General features: G+C 30.5%; 2 protein-coding genes across 2 annotated transcripts in view; one reads left to right on the top strand and one right to left on the bottom strand.

Moving 5' to 3' along the window:
* Positions 1-486: 486 nt before the first annotated feature.
* LOC139526352 (uncharacterized) lies at positions 487-6,091 on the top strand. The gene is made up of 6 exons (XM_071321487.1): positions 487-498; positions 750-879; positions 2,542-2,571; positions 3,276-3,353; positions 3,642-3,786; positions 6,079-6,091. Exons 1-6 carry the CDS (start codon positions 487-489, stop codon positions 6,089-6,091), a joined length of 408 nt encoding a protein of 135 aa, XP_071177588.1.
* Positions 6,092-9,526: 3,435 nt separating this feature from the next.
* LOC139526351 (uncharacterized) overlaps positions 9,527-22,051 on the bottom strand; it is a 75,839-nt gene continuing 63,314 nt past the window's right edge. Inside the window, exons 4-11 of the mRNA XM_071321486.1 lie at positions 21,670-21,768; positions 17,698-17,897; positions 16,824-17,169; positions 15,167-15,358; positions 14,584-14,846; positions 12,474-12,723; positions 11,772-12,096; positions 9,527-9,600 (exon numbers count right to left, since the gene is read on the bottom strand). Coding sequence (XP_071177587.1) covers positions 9,527-9,600; positions 11,772-12,096; positions 12,474-12,723; positions 14,584-14,846; positions 15,167-15,358; positions 16,824-17,169; positions 17,698-17,897; positions 21,670-21,768 — 1,749 coding nt within the window. The remainder of the gene's footprint in view (positions 9,601-11,771; positions 12,097-12,473; positions 12,724-14,583; positions 14,847-15,166; positions 15,359-16,823; positions 17,170-17,697; positions 17,898-21,669; positions 21,769-22,051) is intronic.

The raw sequence follows: 22,051 nt of genomic DNA, 5'->3' as shown, positions 1-22,051 counted from the left end.
GATTTTTGCGAATCATAAGCTCTTCAGGGCGTCAATAAACATCTCATTGTACATTACATTTTAGTACTGACTTTATTTGAATTGGATACCTAAGCTTCACAAAATTCCGACACACTATGGTTGATTGCCGTCTCATCTTCATGTTCTTGCATTAACAATTTGTCTATTCTTCAAAAACTTTTTTTTTAACCCTGTATACAGCCATTCCCCATGTGAATTTTTTTTTTTGCAGTTTTTGGTTATTATATTGAATATTATTATAGATAAAAATAAACTTTAAACAGCAAAATTGTTCAGCAAAGTAAGATCTACAAAGAAGTCAAGCATTGACCTCATGAGTAGTAATGGCTCTTTACGGACAATTTTACACAATTTGTTTGTTTGTTTTTCTAACTTCACAAAATAATCTCAAAGGAATATAATATAACATTTTGTATTGTATTTCCGTGTACATGTGGTACGCGTACGTCAAGAAAAATAGCCACTATGACTGAAATGGTATATATGGTTAAAATTTTTGTTCGATTTTTCTTTCTAGTTTAAATACTATTTCAATCCTTTTTTTTTAAATGTACATATACATGTATTTATTCTTGAAAATACTGAAAGTAATTTTTTTTCGAATAAAAGTAATGTTAATTGTTTTTTTTTCTTTTGTCTATCTGTTCAAGATTATCTTAAATAAATTTGGATTTTACATGTTTTTATTATTCAATTTGTTATTAATCATTGATTCAACTATGTTTCAGATAAGTGTTTATTTGATTACACACCTGGCAGGTGTATTGCGTAGACAAAAGATGTCAATACTGCATAGAAAGCTTCCACACATAATCAATCTTGTTGATGAAGTGGATACCATCATCATTGATCAGACGGGTAAATTTGATACACAATGTGCAGAAAAAAAACATCCTCCAAAGTTACAGGATAAAAATTAGTAGAACTATAAAAACGTTTTGAAGTCAAACAATATGGCATGTACTCATGAATGTGACGTACACACACACACAGAGTACAAATAACCCTAATATATCACATAGCATCTAGTCAAATTATTATACAAAAATTTGTTCAAAAACAATCGAACTCATCCGTTCATAGAAAAATCATAAAAAAAAATAAAAATGATAACAACAAATATTAATACATCGCAAAAACCAAATAATTAATAAAATGTACAAAACAAATAAAAAAGTAACATGACAAAACGAAAGTTGGCATTATCATTTTTTTTTTTTTTTTTAAATTTAATGTTAATCCTCTAAAAATAAAAAAAGCTGAAAATACGATCTCCAAGGAAAATTGTAAACAAAAAGTTCCTATGTAAATGTCAAAATCAACAGCTAAAAAACATCAAACAAATGGATGACAACTGTCATATTCCTAACTTGGTATAGGCATATTCTGATGTAGAAAATGGTTGGTTAAACGTTGTGTAATGATATGTGAACCAAATAAACAGATAGTGTAGTTTTAAAATGTCACAATAAGGGCACAGCAGTCAACATTGCGTTTTAATCACTATGATAAAAAGAAATATGTCAAAATTAGACATAGCACACTATTAAACTATATGTTCATGTATATTGCTACTTATATCAGGTTCTGGAAATTGATTATTTCAAAATTAAAATAAAGTCTTGTGCTAAAGTTTCCCGTAAGGAGATTACCACTGATATTTAATTGAAAGTAAAAGTCTATAAATGAGGCAGAGACAGTTGTTTTGTTAATTATAGTTCTAGAGGATATATAAATGGAACAAACTCAAAAATAGTTTGGATTGTTAATGCCAATAAAATTATCAATAAATGTGAAAATAAAATTATACATGTTTGTTCTTCTGGTGCTACGACTGCAAAAAGTTTCTAGAATAAATAAACTCATCATAGATATCAGCACTAAATTTTGAATATACGCCAGACGCGGTTAACCAAAAAGATTTTGCATTAAAGATGAAAAAAAAAGATATCTGAATTATTAAGTATAATTTTATTGCGACAAATTTTAATTGATTATAAGTTACCTTTGTTTGGATGTTTTTATCTTCATTAAATTCTTCGAGTATATATTCAGTTATCTTTTATTAAACGAGACTCTCTAACATGCTAAGTCGTGATATTACGTCCCTTTTTAAAAAAAACAACACGGTATTAAGGAAAATCTAAAAGGTTTTCATAGACAAATAAAAATGATGATGAACGATTAAAATAGATGCATCAAGCAAAATAAGTTCTGATCATCAATTAAACAAAATTTAAGATTACACATTAATATGTTTGGCGCTTGTTTTTGTACTCGTTTGTGAAATTAAGTATTGAAGACTTGTATACTTTGATATACTACTAGCCTTAATTCCACATGTTGAGATAGTCGATAAGATCAATTCGTTACACAATGTGCTCTCATTCAATATGAAATTTACTGACCCAATGTACAAATGTATATGGTATCGTCTCTTGAACAATATTCAACTAATATTATACTGTTCAAATACTACAAAGCATAAACTTATTTCTTCAGTGTTTTCTTTATTTACAGAAGCAGGCAATGGAAGAACTTCGTCATCAGGTTTGTGCATGTTTGTTAAGTTGTTAGTTCCAAGTTCACATCATAAGATCAAATATCAAAATCGGCATTTTGACCCTTTACATTATCTAATTGAGTTCAAACCACATTGTAGTAGACTGTTCATGTATTCTGTTTTACTGCAAAACTTATATATAATTTTATAGATAAAAATTATAAATATTCTTTACTCCATGGAAATTGAAAAATGAAAGTCCCTAATCAAATGGAAAAATTAAAAGCTCAAATATATGACACGAATGTTAACAAAGTTCTATTACTGACTTGATGCAGGCATTTTTTTATGGTGATATTGTAATATACTTTGCAATCATATCATATTTTACTTGAAATATGTGTTTTTAAATCTGTTATTAGTTAATTTTGAAAATGCTAAAAGCGAAATGGAACATGATGTTCTTTTGTCAACACGACGAACTCCATGTTATCCATGCTCTCAGAACAACGGAAGGCTCTCATACATGCAACTGTTCAAATTGTTTTCAGAATATATTTTTAACAACTAAGGCTAAGATATGCCAATAGGTAAATAATTTACATTTTTTGTAGACAGGATATAATTTTGTCCAGTTATCAAGTGAATTTTTATAGATAGTTATTTGTCTTTCTGTTTTTGTGGACTATTAACGTTGCTCCTTCAAATGGTTTTATGTGAATATCACTTTGTTAATTTGTACAATTTATAGGTGAATTTATAATTAGTGATGGCGTTATTGGCGATAACAGAATAGTAAAGATTTCACCAAATAATGAACATGATGAAGGTATATTTATATCGAATTTTTCAGTACAATGATATCAATTACTATTAAAATTATTTAATTATCATAAAATAAGCAAATAGTTTAGTAATTCTATACCTCAAACATTTGTCATCAAGGTGGTACCAAATACCTTGACTATAATTAATTTTGCTCGTTTAATTTTCAAAAAACTTTGACAAAATATTTACTTTGACCCTTTACAAAATATAAAATTTGAATAAAAATACTTACTTTGATATGAAGTTGATCCCATAAATGTTAACAATATTGGCAAAACATTATATTTAGGTCACCATCTTGATGCACATATGATCATAATGGATGATCAAGGAAACATTTTACTGAAGGGCGTACACATCAAACAGAAATGCTTACGAACGTTTCTGAATATCTACAGTCCTGCTGGTTTTATTCTTGGAAGCGTGAGGGAAAGGTATACACTGTTTGTAATAATACATTGGTATATTTGACTATGTTTTCATCTAATAGACTTCTTAGGCTATAGATTGCAATTAGTTATCAAAGGTACCAGGATTATGATTTAGTACGCCAGACGCGTGTTTCGTCTTCATAAGACTCATCAGTGACGCTCATATCAAAATATTTATAAAGTCAAGCAAGTACAAAGTTGAAGAGCATTGAGGATCCAAAATGCAAAACAGTTGTGCAAAATACGTCTAAGGAAATCTATGCCTGGGATAAGAAAATCCTTAGTTTTTCGAAAAAATTTAAAGTTCTATAAACAGGAAATTTATCAAAATGACCACATTATTGATATTCATGTCAACACCAAAATGTTGACTACTGGGCTGGTGATACCCTCTACGATGAAACGTTAACCAGCAGTGGCATCGACCCAGTGGTGTAAATAGTTATCAAAACTTAAATCATGTTCACAGTCATTAAAAATATTCAGGAGCAAAACACAATTTCAGCAAATCTATTTCAGAAGACAGTTTTGATTAACCCTTCAACAATTATGCTATTTCTTACTTAAGCAGGCTCGAGGGTATAAGATTTGCAGAAAAAATTAAACATTTAATTTTTCATTAAAATTTTTATTTATTACCTTTAGTAGTTGTTACTTGATCATATGGTAAAAAAATCATTCCAAAAAATCAGTACGTGTTGGCCCTAGGTGACTTTTAAAATGTAGATCTCATTGAAGAAGCTCCAAATTATCTCCTTTTAGTGCAAAAATGCCATTTTTTGCCATTTAAATTGAAATATCTTTTTTAACTCATCGGTGACCTATATTTTTTATTGTTGTTTTCGAATAAGCTGTACATAAACTAAATAATTGTAAAATTTAAGCGATTTCTGTAATTTAGTTCTTTTTTTATTTCGATATTACCGCTATTTTCCCTATTAGTTCAACAGAAAAAAGGACATTTACGAAAATGCATGCATCTGTCGGAGGAAGATTGTGAGCGTAAATGAACGATGACCCCATTTTTTTATTTCATTTTTCTATTAAGTATAAGATAAAGTTCATTTCTAGAAAAATATAGAGAAATACTATATTAAATTAAAAAATTGATTTAGACCCTATAGCCCCCTTATATACATTTATTCTATACACTTGACCACTGTTAAAAAAAACCCAAGATGGACACAATAAGATTTTAATCAATAGTACCTAACGGAGTTAAAACAATAGTGTTATACATTTTCAGCTTTCGAAACACAAAAGAAAAATATCAACAGATAAATATCAACAGATAAACAATAGTTCAAAAACATAACATCTAAAACTAAAGAACGACTAACCCAAACCCTACAAAAAACAGATGGTAATATCAGGTGCTCTGGAAGGACAATCAGATTATGCTCCATATGTCGCACCCTTTGTGTTAATCATTTTGATTCATTTAATATTATGAAATTTGAACAGCAGATTGGTTATAACCAAAAAACAGTATCCAGGGCAAAAAGGAGAAAATTCAGTAAGACCCTTTTTTGGCTCCAAAATATAGCAGTTTTAGAAAACTGTGAAAATGTAATCGTTGAGCTATTTACTTGAAAGTAGAAGGCTTCTGCTACATACATATGGGCTGTTTTTGACAATACAATGCAGAGACATCGGGTACTAGCATCATTAAGTCGTGCTAATTTACTGAAATCTTCATAATTTTAGCATTTTAGTTAATGTTTCCGTCTGAAATGAAAGTGGCCGCATTCGTGTTCATTCATGATATTGAAATGTAAGTTGTATTTGATGATTATACATCACATATATAAAGGTTGAGGATGAACACGGATGCGGCCACTTTCATTTTTGACAAAAAACATCTGAAAAGTGACTTTTTTTGGCATATTTGATAGATTTTTTATATTTTAGTTAGAATCGGAGCGTTTTTAATGACTATATCTATTAAAATCTTTCACATAAACTAATTGAATCAATTGAAATAGACACTTAAGTGTTTAAAAAGTGTCAAAAATCTTTCGTTAGATGAACCTGAAATTTGAGGCCAAAATCGCCTCTTACCGGACATACTCCTTTGAAAAAAAATATTTTCTAGTTAAGTTTTTTACTTATGGAAGGACTTCAACTGCTTGTGTGAAACTTTCCTCGACTTCATGATTATTTACAGAAGTTTTATTTTAATAAATCAGAGATAATTTCTGAGGTAAAATTTTGAAACTATGTTTGTTCAATGTTCAGACATTTAACCTTTAAACGTTTAAAATTTTTACACTTTTATAGATTTTATTTTTCTAGGGAGCCTAGATAACATTGCTTCTTTTCACAATTTAAATTCTTTATTTTGAAACCCGTATATATTTTTATAAAACTTGGACAGATGATAATCTTCATGGTAATAAAAAAGCTTCTTAAGAAAAAAAGTGTATTATTAAGGTTCATGTGGACCCTATGGCTAAAATGGCTGTATTTTCACCTCAAAATTTTCTCTTAGTACAGGCAAACCTGTGCATCTGGAAAAGTTTTAAGGCAAAGCATGCCCCAGATAAATAGAATTCAAATGCATTTTATGATTTAGAAAATTCATAACTTAACTGGATTTTACCGTACACTTTTTTTCGTCTCTGCAGAAGATGATAAAATTAACAAACAGTTGAGTTTACCTTGCAATGGTCCACTCAGGTACACAGTTTAAATAACCAATTATTGTCAGGTATCTATTGTCCATCCAGTGTCCATGTCAATTAGAAATGCTCACTTTAATTTTTACCTGTGGGGAAGTTCTCAAACCTGTTTCCCAACTTAGTTATTTTTGCACCTTCTGGAGGAACGAAAAAAGTGCACGGCAAAATCCTGGTAAGTTTTTCTTTTTCTAAAACATAAAACCTATTTAAAATTCATTTATCTAGGGCATGCTATGCCTGAAAAAATTTACAGATGCGCAGGTTTGTCTGTATTGAAAATACGGCCATTTTAGCCATAGGGTCCACTTGAACCTTAACCGTATTCTACTGATAAATGAAATAACTTTGAACAGTCAACATAACATTTTTACACTGACAACAGCTATTGCAGGAGCAGGAAATATTTTTCCGTTTAACATTCATACATTTGTCTCCTTACCTGAAACCGAACAGGTAATTTGCTTGGTATTTTTAGACTTTTCATATAATGCCTGCCAATATTAGTCATTTTATAAATTGCCTGCAAATTCATGCATTTAAAGAGAAGAGCATACATTTAGAAAATGTAGATCCTAAACAAAGTATAAGTTGTGCGCTGTGTCGCTCACCAGGTCGGAACTTTTTGTATTTGTATTTGTTGATTTAGCTTTCAAGACTATGTATATTTGCACAAATTATACGCTTGAAACAGTAAGGCGTTAACCAAGCATTATATACAGACGGACAGACAAAGCTAACGACAATAACTCTTCGAAAGTCTGAACGACAATTATTTTCTTTTTGCAAACAAAACTTATGTTGTACTATTAAACTACTGTCCCAGGTTAGTGGAGAGTTGGGATCCCTCTCATATGTTTTCCCCTTTTTCTTCTGTATGTATGTGCCTGTCCCAAGACAGGAGCATGTAATGTAGTCGTTGTCGTTTGTTTATGTGTTTTTCGTTCATTTTTTGTACATACATTAGCCCGTTAGTTTTCTCTTTTGAATTGTTTTGCATGTGTCATTCCGTGGCCTTTCATAGCTAGCTATGCGGTATTGGCTTTTCCCATTGGTGAAGGCCGTATTGTGTCATTTGGTCTCTAGTGGAAAGTTGTCTCATTAGCAATCATACCACATCTCCCTTTTTTATAATTTTGAAAATCAATTTTGGATCTCCGATCGAAATATATTTCTGAAAATATTTGATTCCTATTTATCAGTTCTTCTGAAATAATCCTTTGACGATACGAATTGATTTTAAGATGAAATAGGAAAAGTAATGACACTATCTGATTGGGCTCTAGGAACACATAAGCAACAACTGTTTTGATATTACTTTAAAAGTACTTTTTACCTTATCTCGTAATTGCAATCAACTAAAGATAATATGCTATGCTGTCAAACAATAAAAACGGTAGTTGTGAGATTTATTATTGGAATTGATATGCGTTCCTAACATTAAGGACGTTTTGCAAACGCTATATTCATGATATTTTATACCAACTAATTTTATTCAAACAGATGTGTACAAGGAAATTACTATTAAGGGCAGCATTTGCGCCAAACGAACTAGTATATATCTGAATTAAGCCATTTTCATAATATACCTTTTACTTAAGCGCAATTCGTTATTTCTTTTTCCAATAAGGGCTATTGATAACATCCTTTTTTTATAATTCACTTCTAGATGTCTCAAAAGCAAGGCACACTCTGAGATTCGAGCGGGAAATCAGGAACTCCTTTTCTTACTTATTAATGAAAATAACGAGACAGGAAGCATAATTAAGGTAAATACCAGCACATGCATTATATCTATAGGATAATTAATAATGTAACTAGATATTTGAAACACGAGAAAGCAACAACAACCCACCTCATGAAGACAGGAACATATAAATTGGTTTCAATAGGGCTTCACTGATGTACAAATAAGTGGACCAAGTAAAATGGTCTAACATATACAATTGTTTTTAAATTAAATGCATACATTTTTACTTTTACAATAATCCGTCCAAATGTGGGCTAGTTATAGGGCCCATCTTTTGAAATTGCTGGATCCACATCTGAATAATGAACATTGTTGGAAACCCTCTTAAAGGTTTTTAAAATAAAAAATAGAGACATATACTATATATAACTACATTAAGAGCAGAAATCACAAGTTTGACAAATAGTTTCTGCTTGCTGATCATTAGTTAGGAAATCGTTTCGATTGACCCAAACACGTTTTTAGTATTCTCGATTTAAGAATTATAACGGTATTTGAGATATGCCATGAAACGTTTAGAGGTCATGGTCAACGAATTAAAAGCTGACACAAGGTTAAACAACACAATTCTATATCTATCACATGCCCTTGATGTTTGACCTTGTAACCTTTGTCAAGTTCAATGTCTCTCATGTAACTGCAAAAGACTCGATGATTCAATGATATTTGGTTTAATAGGTTTTCCTTATAATGTCTTTTAACAAACCGTCAATTGGAATTATGAGACCCTTGCACAATGGTTAAAACCAATACAACCATCGGTGTTTTGTATTGAATATCACCGTATACGATTAGATGTGAAAACTTTATTTGGCGTGTTTACCTTCTCTTTTTTGGGGGGAATCGATCGTTATTGCCGAGTTTTTTGCAGACGAAAAAGATTTTGATTTATTAAAGAAAATAACATCATCTAAATAGCGAACGTAGAATGTAAAAAGATGAACAAGTCGGAAATTACAGGGGCACAGTTAGTTTTCATGTGAATTCCGATAGTTTGTTAAAAAGAAATGTTCTCCAAACGTTACAGATATGGTGTCAATATAAAATCCAGCATTTTGATTTACAGTGATATTTAAAAAAAAATAAGATGTTTTTTCTCTGTAAGACAAGAAACTTGTATTCATTAGTATTTGTTGAATATCAATTTTCGTGGATTTCTTGGGTACAGGTGAACCACGAAATTAAATATTAGACGAAAAACAAATCGTCAATACGATTGTATGCAGACTTCTATTATCCACGACAAATGGTATCCACGCAAAACAAAATAATCCACGGTAGTTTTTTAGAATGGGTAATACTTGTTTGAAGTGTATTACAGACATGTGTTTAGTATCCACATCTGGTTCACATCACCTTCAAGATCACTTTGAAGCCTGGCTTTGGTCGCTGAAAAATATGGTAATAGATTAAAACGATGTTTCGTGGAGCAGTTGGTAGAACCAATAATATATCGTTATATTGTAGGGACACTAATGGTGTTTAGTTATCCAATACAGTGATGGAAGATGGGGTTATATATGGAGTTTCCAGGTAAATTGTCAATAGGTACTTCATTTATCAAGCAGTTTATGTAATGTGATTCAACAACATATTTGATTGAAGGTAGATCAAGTGTTTTGCAACATTTTGGTTTTTAAAGATTGATGTAGTATGGGTGTTTATTGGCCCATTCATTTTGTTAATTCTGATTTGCATTAACGACCTAAAAGCCTTATTCCATTCGGAAAGAGTATATGTATCTCCCTTTTTTGTTCGAGTATAACACATTGCCTGGCATTATAAATAAAGGCAACCGTAGTATACCGCTGTTCAAAACTCATAAATCCATGGACAAAAAACAAAATCGGGATAACAAACTAAAACCGAGGGAAACGCATTAAATATAAGAGGAGAACAACGACATAACACTAAAATGTAACACATATAGACAAAATCCCACGAGAATAACAAATATAACATATATATATAACATCAAAACCAAATACATGAATTTGGGATAGACAAGTACCGTGACACGTCTTATCGCAATGTGAATTTACACTCAAAAATAAGAGAAAACAAACGACACATTATCCTCGACTAAATCTATTATGATTTTTGTGAAGTTGTGTTTCCAATTGATGGATTTAGGCTCAAACTATTTCGAACCTTTTTATAACATGTGTTGCCTGGAGGTCTTATTGAAAATGGTTAGATCACCAGTACTAACGTGATTAGCCGGATTATATATAAATGGTGAACTAGCAAAAAAGCAATCTGGATGTTTAGGCTTGTAGTCATCAATATTGAGATCCGGCAACACGTGTTCATGGTGTTTGTAATTGAACATTTTAATAACGTTGTAATTACAATTGGTTTGATATCAGTATTATAAATGATTGGTACAGACTGAACTTTAAAAAAATTCGGGAAATATTTGTAAATAAAAAATCTTGATATATTTATATTTTTTTTATAAATCAGTCCGACATATTTTTGTTTTAAAGTTTTGCATATTTTCACCATAGGTGTAATGCAAGACAGCGTCAGCTCGTTGCTTTAAAATGTCTTGATTTTAAACTGATAGATGTTTGTTAAAGATGGTCTTCAAATGATTGCACCATACTTTTTGAAAATCAAACATTTTTGATTGTTCTGAGAGTTTTGTAAAATATAAGATTCTTTCATATCTTTATAATCTTGTTTTGGCGGAATTCCAGACAATCATATACACTCTTATGCCTTATTGATGGCAACCTTTTCATGTCCAGTATACGTTTATTTTCACATTTAGTGAAATACATTATTTACTGTTGTATCTGCAGGCCAAACTCCTTTAGTTAAAACATTTCATTTTTTAAACTCGACTTCGTTTACAATATAATACACCTAAGATACACTTACTCTATGTACATCTCTATATCAACATTAATATCTTGATTTTCATCTGAAATATATCATCTAAAGATTGCTACGACAGTTTTACTGTTTTGTAATGATTGTACATGTTGTCTATATGAAATGATTTTTCTTTATTACTTAAAAGAAAAAAAGAAAAATATGTAACCATTGCTTACATTGTATATCATTTACCATATAGACAAGCTATCATTTACTTACATAATTACAGATACCATTCATTTATATTTTACATGTTTGAATATTTGTATATCGTAAGGTTGTATCCGATACAAAATCAACCACTTCAAATGGGAATTATGATAACAGTTCTATCATGTTTCTTTTTGAAGTATCACCAACCATTTAATATATTGTATCAGTCGTTAAAATTGAGCCAATTGTAATGTTTGTATATTATTTTTCAAACAGTTCGTGAATATGAATAAAAGTAACTGTGTTCAATATACTGTATTAATAATTTCAAACAACCATTAACACGTTTTCTTGTTGTTACCAAACTGTTTCATAGATATCGGATGATTAAACAGAAATTATATTAGTATTTTGATGATGTTACGTTTAGCGATCATCTTTTTGTGTATGTTTCTGTTTGTGAAGACACCCATACCCACACTTTTACACAGATGCATATATATATATATAGAAAAAAATACTACCAAACAATTGTCCATCGATTGGTAATCTGACCAGTTCTTCGATACCATTTTCAATGACCACATTTATAGATGCTGCAACTTCTACAGTGTTATTACATAAACTATGACAAAATTTAAGTTTCGGCGTGTTTTGTTTTGTTTCTTCAACTGATTGTTCTTTGATTGTGTTGGCAGTCCTGAATACAATGACGTCACCTATTGGTGGTTCATGCTGACAAGAAACAATGCGAAAAGTACGATAGTTCCGTTTCTTGTTATGGTTAAATATAATGGGTTCTTTTGAACTTCCAATAGTGTCTATCTGAAAATTCCCTTCTAAAGAAATCTAAGAAGAAAAAAGTTAACAGTTAAGAATAATGACAAACAAGGAAATTCCGTTTATTACGTATTAGAATAAAGCTACTTCCATTATCATCTGATAAATTCCTATTATATTATTTATCAGAAAATTCCTGACTATACTGAATCAGGTAGTTTGATAGCACATCAAGATGGTATTACAATTAGAATTCTTGAAACAAAAACACATTTGAAAAATTTAGAAACAGTTTCCCGCAACATCCGATTGGAACATATAAAAGAAAATTGAAATGTGAAATGTAAAAACGTTTATATAATATATTTATATTAAAATCATAACATTTTTTTCTTGCGTGATCAACAAATAGAATTTTAATAAAGTACTTAATAGAACAAATATACCTCTAGCGGTTCACCATCTTTAACTATACCGTCCTTGTATTCTGTTGATTGTAGACGAAAGCCATTTTGTTTCCAATATTTCCTTCTCTTCTTCCCATAATGTTTTAAAGCAATTTCGACTATGAAAGTCAATTTATCGTCGGCCTCTTTCTTAAGACCAGCAAATATCTCTGCCGGTCTGTAACGAAGAACAGCCAACGTTGCGGATTCTGCACTTTTCTTGAAAGTGTTCTTTGATCCGACAGCAAATCTGAATCCAGTGGAAAATCATTCAATATTAAAAACAACGATCATCATCGCTAGTACATAGCATATTGCAAAATCAGAAGAAATTTATGTTGCAAATTACAACGATTACATAATACAAACATTGTTTTGTTTTTTCTATGCAATAGGGTTATAAATCAATAGTAGCTATTTAAAAAAATAATAAACTTTTAGACTTTTTGATATGAATTAACGCGTCCAGGCTTTATAGCAAACAAATTGCCATTGCTTTCACAGAAAAAAATGGAAAAAAACAATAAATAAACATACCATAAAAATATGATAATAGGAACCCCAATAAAAACAGCACACACTCAAATCTGCTCCGAAATAGTTAATATATCATTGTCTACATATGACACCCACATTAGAACATTTAAAATTGAGAGAGAAATTTTTAATTGCATACATATAGAATAGATTAAAGAAGTAAATTGTAATAAGTTAATTTAGGTAGGCAAATTCAAGAAAAAAAAAACGCGATTGCGCTTTCGACAGTAAAAGCATTTCCGTCATATTCATCACGACTAACTAACTCTAAATGGCGCTTTTAATCTTCAAAGGGATACTTTGAACTTCAACACCTGAAACGTTTTGTTCGAAAGCTACATTGTAAACACAACCCCTATATTGTAGAAATCATAACAGGAAATGCAAATAACTTCGTATATGTCTTATCAACTGGAAGGTTCGTATAAAGATCACAATCGGGAAGCTGAATGTATCTCTTTCGTTCTCACTACACCCTTCTTGTCAAATTCTTGGTGTAAATCATAATATGAAGGAGACTAAATTATGTCCTTTATTGTATGTTCGATAGAAAAAATGCCTTCAACAAATTTTAAATTATCTATTGAGCAGAGTCAAACATATATTGGAACGTCAAGTTTAAATTTAATGCTACAACGCTAGCTTCTTTCATTCTTCTTTGTAATTTTTGTCACTCATCAAAATAAAACAAAACAAAACAAGAGGACATGAGTTACTTTCGATTCGTTTTTTTTTTTATCTATGCCTGTCTTATAACTATACAAACAACATGTATTTGTCATTGACATTTTTGTTTGCATCTCTTTTACCAAGCTACATGCATCATATTATTGAGCATGCTAGTGTAATTATGCATCTGCAAAATGTATTCACAATAAGATAACCATGACAATAGATGAAGGTTAGAATGCATATTAAATAATTTACATTTTTTATGCTTTAATTTCATAAACGTGGTATTCACAATCTTAGCATTGGTGCAGTTTGGTGTTTAAGTAGTTATAATTCAGAATGCGAATTCCGGTGCAATGTTGCTAAAGACATCTTGACAGAGAGAAATACAACTTCTAGGTTTTGAGTTCTCAAGCTACAATTACATGTTGATGAACAAAACAAAAACTAGAAACCCGCACCCTTCCTTTAAACATTAAGTTTAAAAAACAACTATTGTAGATGAAAATTGACGTGGACGATTGAAAGAAACAAAAATAATCATTTTGTTTATTTCTTAAATCTAGTGAAGCACCATCTCAACAGTGTTATGAATCGATGTATATTTCATTAAAAAATAAAAGTGATTTTTTACAATTATAGTACCTCCATCAACCTAAAATCATTATAGCTGGTCACATATGTGATCAAACAGGAAATCAGGTATCTACATAATATTAGTTTTAGAAAATAATTGTGTAAAGTACGATTTATTCGTTGGTTAATCTTTGAAAGTGTCTGTACTGTTTTTTGTTTTGATTTAAATGAGGTTTCAGACATAGTTAATAATATTTTGTTCTTTTACATTCACTCACTTGCAATTCATTCTTCAAGAAAACAAAGAAAACAAAGAACAACCTACCGTGTGAAATGTTCAGCAGCAAATGACACTATGTTCCCTTCAATATTTATATTTGTTGAACATATTTCCCAATCTTTCTCTGTTTCTGGAATATCTTTATGGGAGGCTATTATTATAAGATCATCAGCAGATACAGTCAGTGAATGCAGAGGAAGTTTCATATTCACCGGTTTGCTTGGCTGAACATTGTTTTGCATTGTTAAATCTAGTGCACTGCTGAATAAGACTGTTTCCTCACCATTCCAGTCATTCGTATCAGCAACCTAAAAAAAATGATGCATTGTCATCTCTTTTTTAGAAGGATAGAAGGATAATTATGAAAAATTGTTTCAACATATATATTTTTTTTGAAAATCACCTAAAAATTGCAAATTAAAGCATAATTTTTCCAACAATAACAGTTTTCTTTTTTTCAAAGAATCAAATATTACTTTTAAAAAAACAAATGAAAAAGCAACCATTTTTTTATGAATAAAGAAAAATCAACAGATATATATGCTTACAATTTAGAATCATACAAATAATCTTGATGATAAAATACTATAATTGAAACATGTTTTGTTCATTTGTATAGATATCTTACATTAAGCATTAATTTTCCCGTTGACTTGAATGCTCCCTCAGGTATGTTTATTTCTGCACTACTCTCTGATTGCGGAATAATCTTAATTGCTTTCGTCGTAACGTCAAACTTTTCTTGCCGAAGCTGTGATAATATAACAAATTTTGCCGTCTTCATTCTTCTTAGGTCAACTTTGATATCAAATGTTGTATACTAAAACAATTGAAATGATTTTCATATACATGCATGGTCAAACTAGGATTCAGTCAAAATACATACATCTGTGGGATGTAAATATATTGCATTTTAGCCAAACGAATCATGATATATTGATTTGAGACCCACGTGTAAAATTTGTTAAAGTTAGTTTTACGAGATTATAATACATTTGATTATAAACAAATTGTAAAACAATTTTAATGATACTATATATTCATGCTTTTTAGAACTTGCTCAGTAAATACGAAAAATAATGGAAAACTATAAAATACAGAAAAATTAAAGCAAACGAAAAAAAAAAGGAATGAATACTATTTGATCGGTAACTGCAGTTTTCAATGAACTAAATAAGTAAGATTGCTCAAACAACACAAGAGACATTCGGTAATGTACATGTGTCTGAAAGTTGATTGATACAAATATCAGCATTACGTTTTAAGTTAAACAAAAAGGCATCATGAACTTTATATGCTATATATTGTCTGAAATCTCATGTCATGCATGTCTTCCAAGATCAAGCTCAATCTTTTAAGACAATTTTTGCTTTATTTTGTACGAATTATGCTGTTTGATAACGGGGTAATATCCATAAAGCACCGCAAATTGAGGAAATAAAAAGATGTGCGTAAACAAACAACCTATTTGTAGAGATATTGGACATGTTTCTACAATTTACAAAGTGACTGTGCTAAATACTGTCTGTTGATTCGGAGTGTAGAGGTCCAGAGAGAAAAATTTGTAAGATTTAAAGAGTAATTAACGTGATTAATGTATACAAAGTATTTCAAAGAAATTTTCGTGTGAAAAAAATGTTTTTATCACGAGGAGCTGTATCATGCAAGGATTATCGGAATATGCTAATTAACAGAAATTGAGTCTCACTAAGAACCCTGTTAATCAAATTAAATTTGAAAATGTCTCAGTTTAAGCAATTCAACAGTTAACGAAATTGACTGAGCTACACAGAAAAACGTCTATGGAAATCAAGTGCGTATATTGAAACAACTTTGTCGTAGTGTTACATGAAAATAAATATTCAAATGATGCTTTTGCGTTGAATCATAAGGTACTGTGTCAAATTGAACTATATGCACGTCTCACGATTTTTATTGTCATGAATTTTATTCCGAAAACATGAACATTGTTGCATCGATTTCAACAATGTGCAGCACTATTCAATTACAAATATATCACACAAACATACATAAGTAGAAATAAAAGCAAAACAATTTATTTACATATATGTAGATAAATAAATAACAGTTCCTTGTCATCATTATAATATAAGAGTTTATCGGATTGCGATTTCAATTTGGATAGAGGAAGTACTGTTAAAAAACCGCGTAACGCAACTTATTTACATTGCTACATTTAACGATTATGTTTATTTGGCAGTAGTACACAAAGGAAGGATAACACATAAGACTTCATTGTGCAACGTGTAATCAAACAAACTAACCTCTTCTCTATAATCTCCACTTGATAATGCCTGGCATGTAATGTTGCCTTTAACAAAACCTTCTAAAGGCAAAATATTTACTACTTGGTTGTTTTGAACTATTCCTAGCACATAAATGTGCAAATCTAAATATCTTGGAATATCGCCCCATGTTTTGATCTCATAAACATCGCTGAAAAGTTCGTCTTCAGAACCTCGATAAATCGTGTAATCAGTGTATTCTGCAATAACTCTTGAACAATATAAGAAAAAGCCATTCCTTATATTGTCCATATTCAGTGTTATGTCTGAACACATCGAAATATCTTCACCAGGATTTACGTAGCAGACTTCAAAAGCATTGTTCCTTCAAAACAAAAAGAAAACAAAAATGATTTTTTGAATGCTAAAAGACACATACATACGTATGTTTTCATATTATTGACGTGTTCCCATTTTTGCCATAATTATAAATCTTTTTTTTTTACGATTAACAGATAGCATGATGTGCAGAGCAAAACGAAGATACAATACTTAGAAAGAAAACATCTCTGCAATACTCAAGATAATACGAACACAATGTTGCTATACTGACAACGTATTTTTGTGAAAGAAAATAATAAAAAAAGAATACGTTATATCATATGACAGGCAATTACAATCGACTTACAAAACAGTTGACCCACTTTACGTTTCATATACATACTTCGAATATAAGTTAAAACAATTTGTCTGTTTAGTTTGTTTTATTCATTAAAATCGTATATTTTGGTGTTTCTTTATAAAAGTTTTAACTTGATGAAAGGCATTTTACATTAAAAATAGTAATATTTCAGTATGATAGAACGCATTGCAAATCTATAATCGTTGGCAAATTGTTTCTTCTTTACAATACCCGTAAGTATTCTCAGCTTCTCGTTCTATCTGTTTTATCAATGTTCTCATAATATGCTGGTCTGTTTGGTTAAGAATATCAACATCAACACCTACGAGTGCCCAATCATCAATTGTAACTGATGATCCAAAACTACAAAGTAACTCAATAACCGTAACGTTTTTCTTTGCAACCGCTATTTCTAACAGACTTTGTCCTTTCTGAAAAGATAGCAAGTTTGTGGAAACATCTAGCAAATCATTTTAGCATTAGCAAGAAAGTACATTGAATATCTTTCGATATCAAAATTCAAAATGATTAAAATATATCTGTTTATTCATTGTATAAGAAGTTCTTGTCTTCATTCATGTATGTAATATAACGTTAAGCAGCTTAATCATACTTTCTTATGTCGAATCATGAGATTTCAATAAAATTGAGAAAGGAAATGGGGAATGTGTCAAAGAGACAACAACCCGACCATAGAGCAGACAACAGCCTACGGCCACCAATGGGTCTTCAATGTAGCGAGAATTCCCGCACCCTTAGGTGTCGTTCAGCTGGCTCCTAAATAATATGTATACTAGTACAGTGATAATGAACGTCATACTAAACTCCGAATTATACACAATAAACTAAAATTAAAAATAATACAAGACTAACAAAGGCCAGAGACTCCTGACTTGGAACAGGCGCAAAACTGCGGCGGTGTTAAACATGTTAATGAGATCTCAACCCTCCCCCTATACCTCTAGCCAATGTAGAAAAGTAAACGCATAACAATACGCACATTAAAATTCAGTTAAAGAGAAGTCCGAGTCCGATGTCAAAAGATGTAACAAAAGAAAATAAATAAAATGACAATAATACATAAATAACAACTGACTACTAGCAATTAACTGACATGCCAGCTCCAGACCTCAATTAAACTGATGTATGCGTAGATACACTAACAATAGCAAAGCAAATACAAAAATATCGAAGCAAACATTAAAGGTTTTTCATGAATATTAAGATACACAACTTTTTAATAATACCGGAATAAAACAATTGCCTTTTCTTACTTTCAATGTTTTTTTTTCCCAGTTTGCAAGTTAACATAAAAAAGTGTTGATAAATAGAATATAGTGAATGGTATACCTTTACTTTAACCTTACATAACAATGAAGTATAAAAGAAAACATGAGTTTTTTTGCTTTGGTAAAAGTTAATGGTCAGCCTGGTTGTTGTTGTTTTTCCTTTCTGAATAGTTTTATAATAGTCATTTGTGGGGCCCTTTAAAGCTTGCTGGTCAGTGTACTTTTACAAATTGTGACTAAAATTGAGGTTGTCTCATCGGCACTCATTCCAAATCGTACCAATTTGAGGTGTTTGACTATCATATAGACAAACGATTAATTTGTACTTACATTGTTAACAGAATTTACGATTGATTTAAAGGCTACAAGTGCTACAACTGACTCAATGTTGGAATTTTTCACAGCCTTGAATAACGCAGTTTCTCCATCCTATTCAAATTGAAATAAATGGACGCAAACAAACAGTTTACATACTTTTAAACAAGCTCTAAATGGCCGCGGTTTCGCGGATGTATTCTAGTTGTATATAATAACTTGATTTCCATAAAAAATACACTTATTGTAAATAAGAAAGAATTATTTGATAGTTGTTGTTTAGCTAAAAACAAATCAATAATCCGGCTTTATATACTAACAATATACTATTCCCAGTAGAGAAGTGTCATACTTTTCATTATAAAGTGTAAAATCTTTTTAATAAAATCCGTTATATCAGTGTTGGATGATGCGGCAAAATAGTAATGTGATACAAAATTTAATGATGTGTCACTATAATTAGAACGAAGATGCAATACTGATACTCTAAATTGATGCGGATATCATTCTGTGGCCATTGTACTATACAATCAATCCTGCTATAAAGAAAATATATGCAGCTATATGTTTACATAATAAATAGCAAAGTTTAACGTGGTCAGTTATGGTTTATGTCGTTAAATAATGTTGTTATACATGTACGAGTCAGCCTAAGGTATTAAAACTACTGAATTTATGTTACGTATCAATATATTGAATAAACGGAAAACATAATGACACTCTAAATTAATGAAGACAACGTTTTGCATGTATTGTGTTCTAATATTGCCGTTTGGCCGTCATTATTTGTATTATGCAATGGCTCCTGACAATAAAATATTACTAATTTATTGTGCGCCTTTATAGATTTACATACGAGAATACAAACGTGGTCGTTATGGTTAGTGCAGTCAAATAAATTTGTTATACGAGTAAGCTTTGGGTATCATAACGTCTGCAATGTTGTTACGTATCAATACTGAAAAGTACTTGTATTTGAAGGGTATCGATTTTCATGGACCACGAATTAAAGTGTCCAATGAAAAAAAAAACCAGCTGTTGTCCAAATCATGACATAATATTTGAATACATGAATACGGCATACATATTTGAGAGAATACATTTTGTTGTGCATCGACTGTCAACTTATTTGAATTAATCTATATTTCAAAGTATTTTTTTTATGATTTGTTTTCTTAAATTGATATCTTTAAAGCACATGTAGTTAGAATCGTCCTTACTCTGTTGAACATTTCATTTGGTTTAGTTTCTAAGTGTCATAACTTCTGATTAGACGTGATTAACAATAAAATGCTTACTTCGAAATCACCTTCCATCATAACAATTTTGTTAACGTATGCTTAGTTTCATATCCGATGGCTTTAAATACATGTGCATCTCTAGAATTATTGTTCTTCTTCAAAAAACTATAAATTCCATTAACAAAAACTTAACCTACAAACATGTTACTTTTTGGAAAACCACAAAAATTGGTACCAATGAAAAAAAAATAAGTACGTTCACTGTATATTGAATAAAAATAGGACATGCTTGCACTCTAAATTGATGCGGATGAAATTGTTTGGTCATTGTTTTCCAATATCGCAGTCATTCGTATTCTTCATTCCAATCTGACATAAATATAGTACTGATTTATTATGCAGCTGTATAGATTCACATAAAAAAAGTCCAAATAGTGTCAGTTTTGGTTGATGCAGTCGAATAATTTTGATATGTTTGAGCCACTCTTAGTTGTGAAAACTGTTGTTAGTGGTTTTTTGTGATGATTCGGTTATTTGAACTAAAAGGGACATTCTTGCACTGTTGATTGGTAAGAAAAAAGAATTATTAGTAAGCTGACCATTAATATGATACATCTTATTAATTGGACACTAATAGTGCTTTCAATTATTATGATTATTTTATACGATCTAAGTACCTTTTCTTATTGGCATTGTTTGTCGATTTTACCTGATAATCAAGTGTATAAGATTAATGTTACATTTAAAGACGGATCAGAACTTATATTATTTTTAGTCTGTATTGTTCATATCATGGAAATTTTATTTTGACTTTTTTATATTTCTTTGTGTGTATATTAAAAATCAAGGACATTTAATTTTTTTTTTTAATTGACGTAGAGCGGTTACAGGTTAATTTAGTGTTGAGCAGATCAGCTGAAAATAACATGAGATTGGGTCTGGTTCGATGGGAGTTGTCAAACTTAGATTTAACGTATGGCAGGACTGGTTTTGAAGTTATTGTATAATAGTAGCGGACCTGTTTCATAGTTACTTTTTTGGCAGTGATAATAACAGACTTAGGACTAATTAATAATACGCCAGAAGTGCGTTTCATCTACATAAGGTTCATCATTGACGCTCAATTGAAGGGCATTGAGGACCTAAAAATTCCTAAAGGTGGTGCCAAACACGGGTAAGTTAATCTATGCCTGAAATAAGAAAATTCTTGGTATTTCAAAAAATTCATACTTTTGCAACCAGTAAATTTATAAAAAAAAAATGACCAAACAACTAAGTCCGTTTTTCTTGATTGTGATCCTAGGACTGGTCACACATAATATTTTGATTTTCAAATATTTTCCTATTGTATTTGTTACCTTATCTCTTTTTTCAATATCGAATCCATACTGAACTGCTGCGACGATAACCTCTGACAATCCTCCAGCACTAGCATAATGTAGGCATGTACATCCATTCTAATAACAAGATAAGTACAAATAATAACACAATTACAGTCGATGCAATACATGTCTATGTTTCAACTCAAAGATCTATATGATATATAAATAGTTTAATTATGTAACTATTGAAAATATAAAAAAAAATAGTGGTATTTCGGACTAAAATAAATTTGAATACCACCTTATATAATAAAATATAAGGTATAGCCCTGGACATTTCATACCTCATCAACGAAGTGAGTGTTACACCCTCCTTTGATCAGTTTAATTGCCTCTTTTGCTTTTTTTTTCTTTATTA

The sequence above is a fragment of the Mytilus edulis genome, chromosome 6 (assembly GCF_963676685.1).
Source record: "Mytilus edulis chromosome 6, xbMytEdul2.2, whole genome shotgun sequence".
Classification (NCBI taxonomy): Eukaryota; Metazoa; Mollusca; class Bivalvia; order Mytilida; family Mytilidae; genus Mytilus; species Mytilus edulis.
This window is presented reverse-complemented; position numbering and strand designations above follow the sequence as displayed.

Bases quoted from the DNA above. Each gene is read 5' to 3' on its own strand.
- LOC139526352 (XM_071321487.1), top strand. The intron at 2,572-3,275 runs GTTTGTGCATGT...TACAATTTATAG, and splicing joins TGGAAGAACTTCGTCATCAG to GTGAATTTATAATTAGTGAT. The intron at 3,354-3,641 runs GTATATTTATAT...CATTATATTTAG, and splicing joins AAATAATGAACATGATGAAG to GTCACCATCTTGATGCACAT.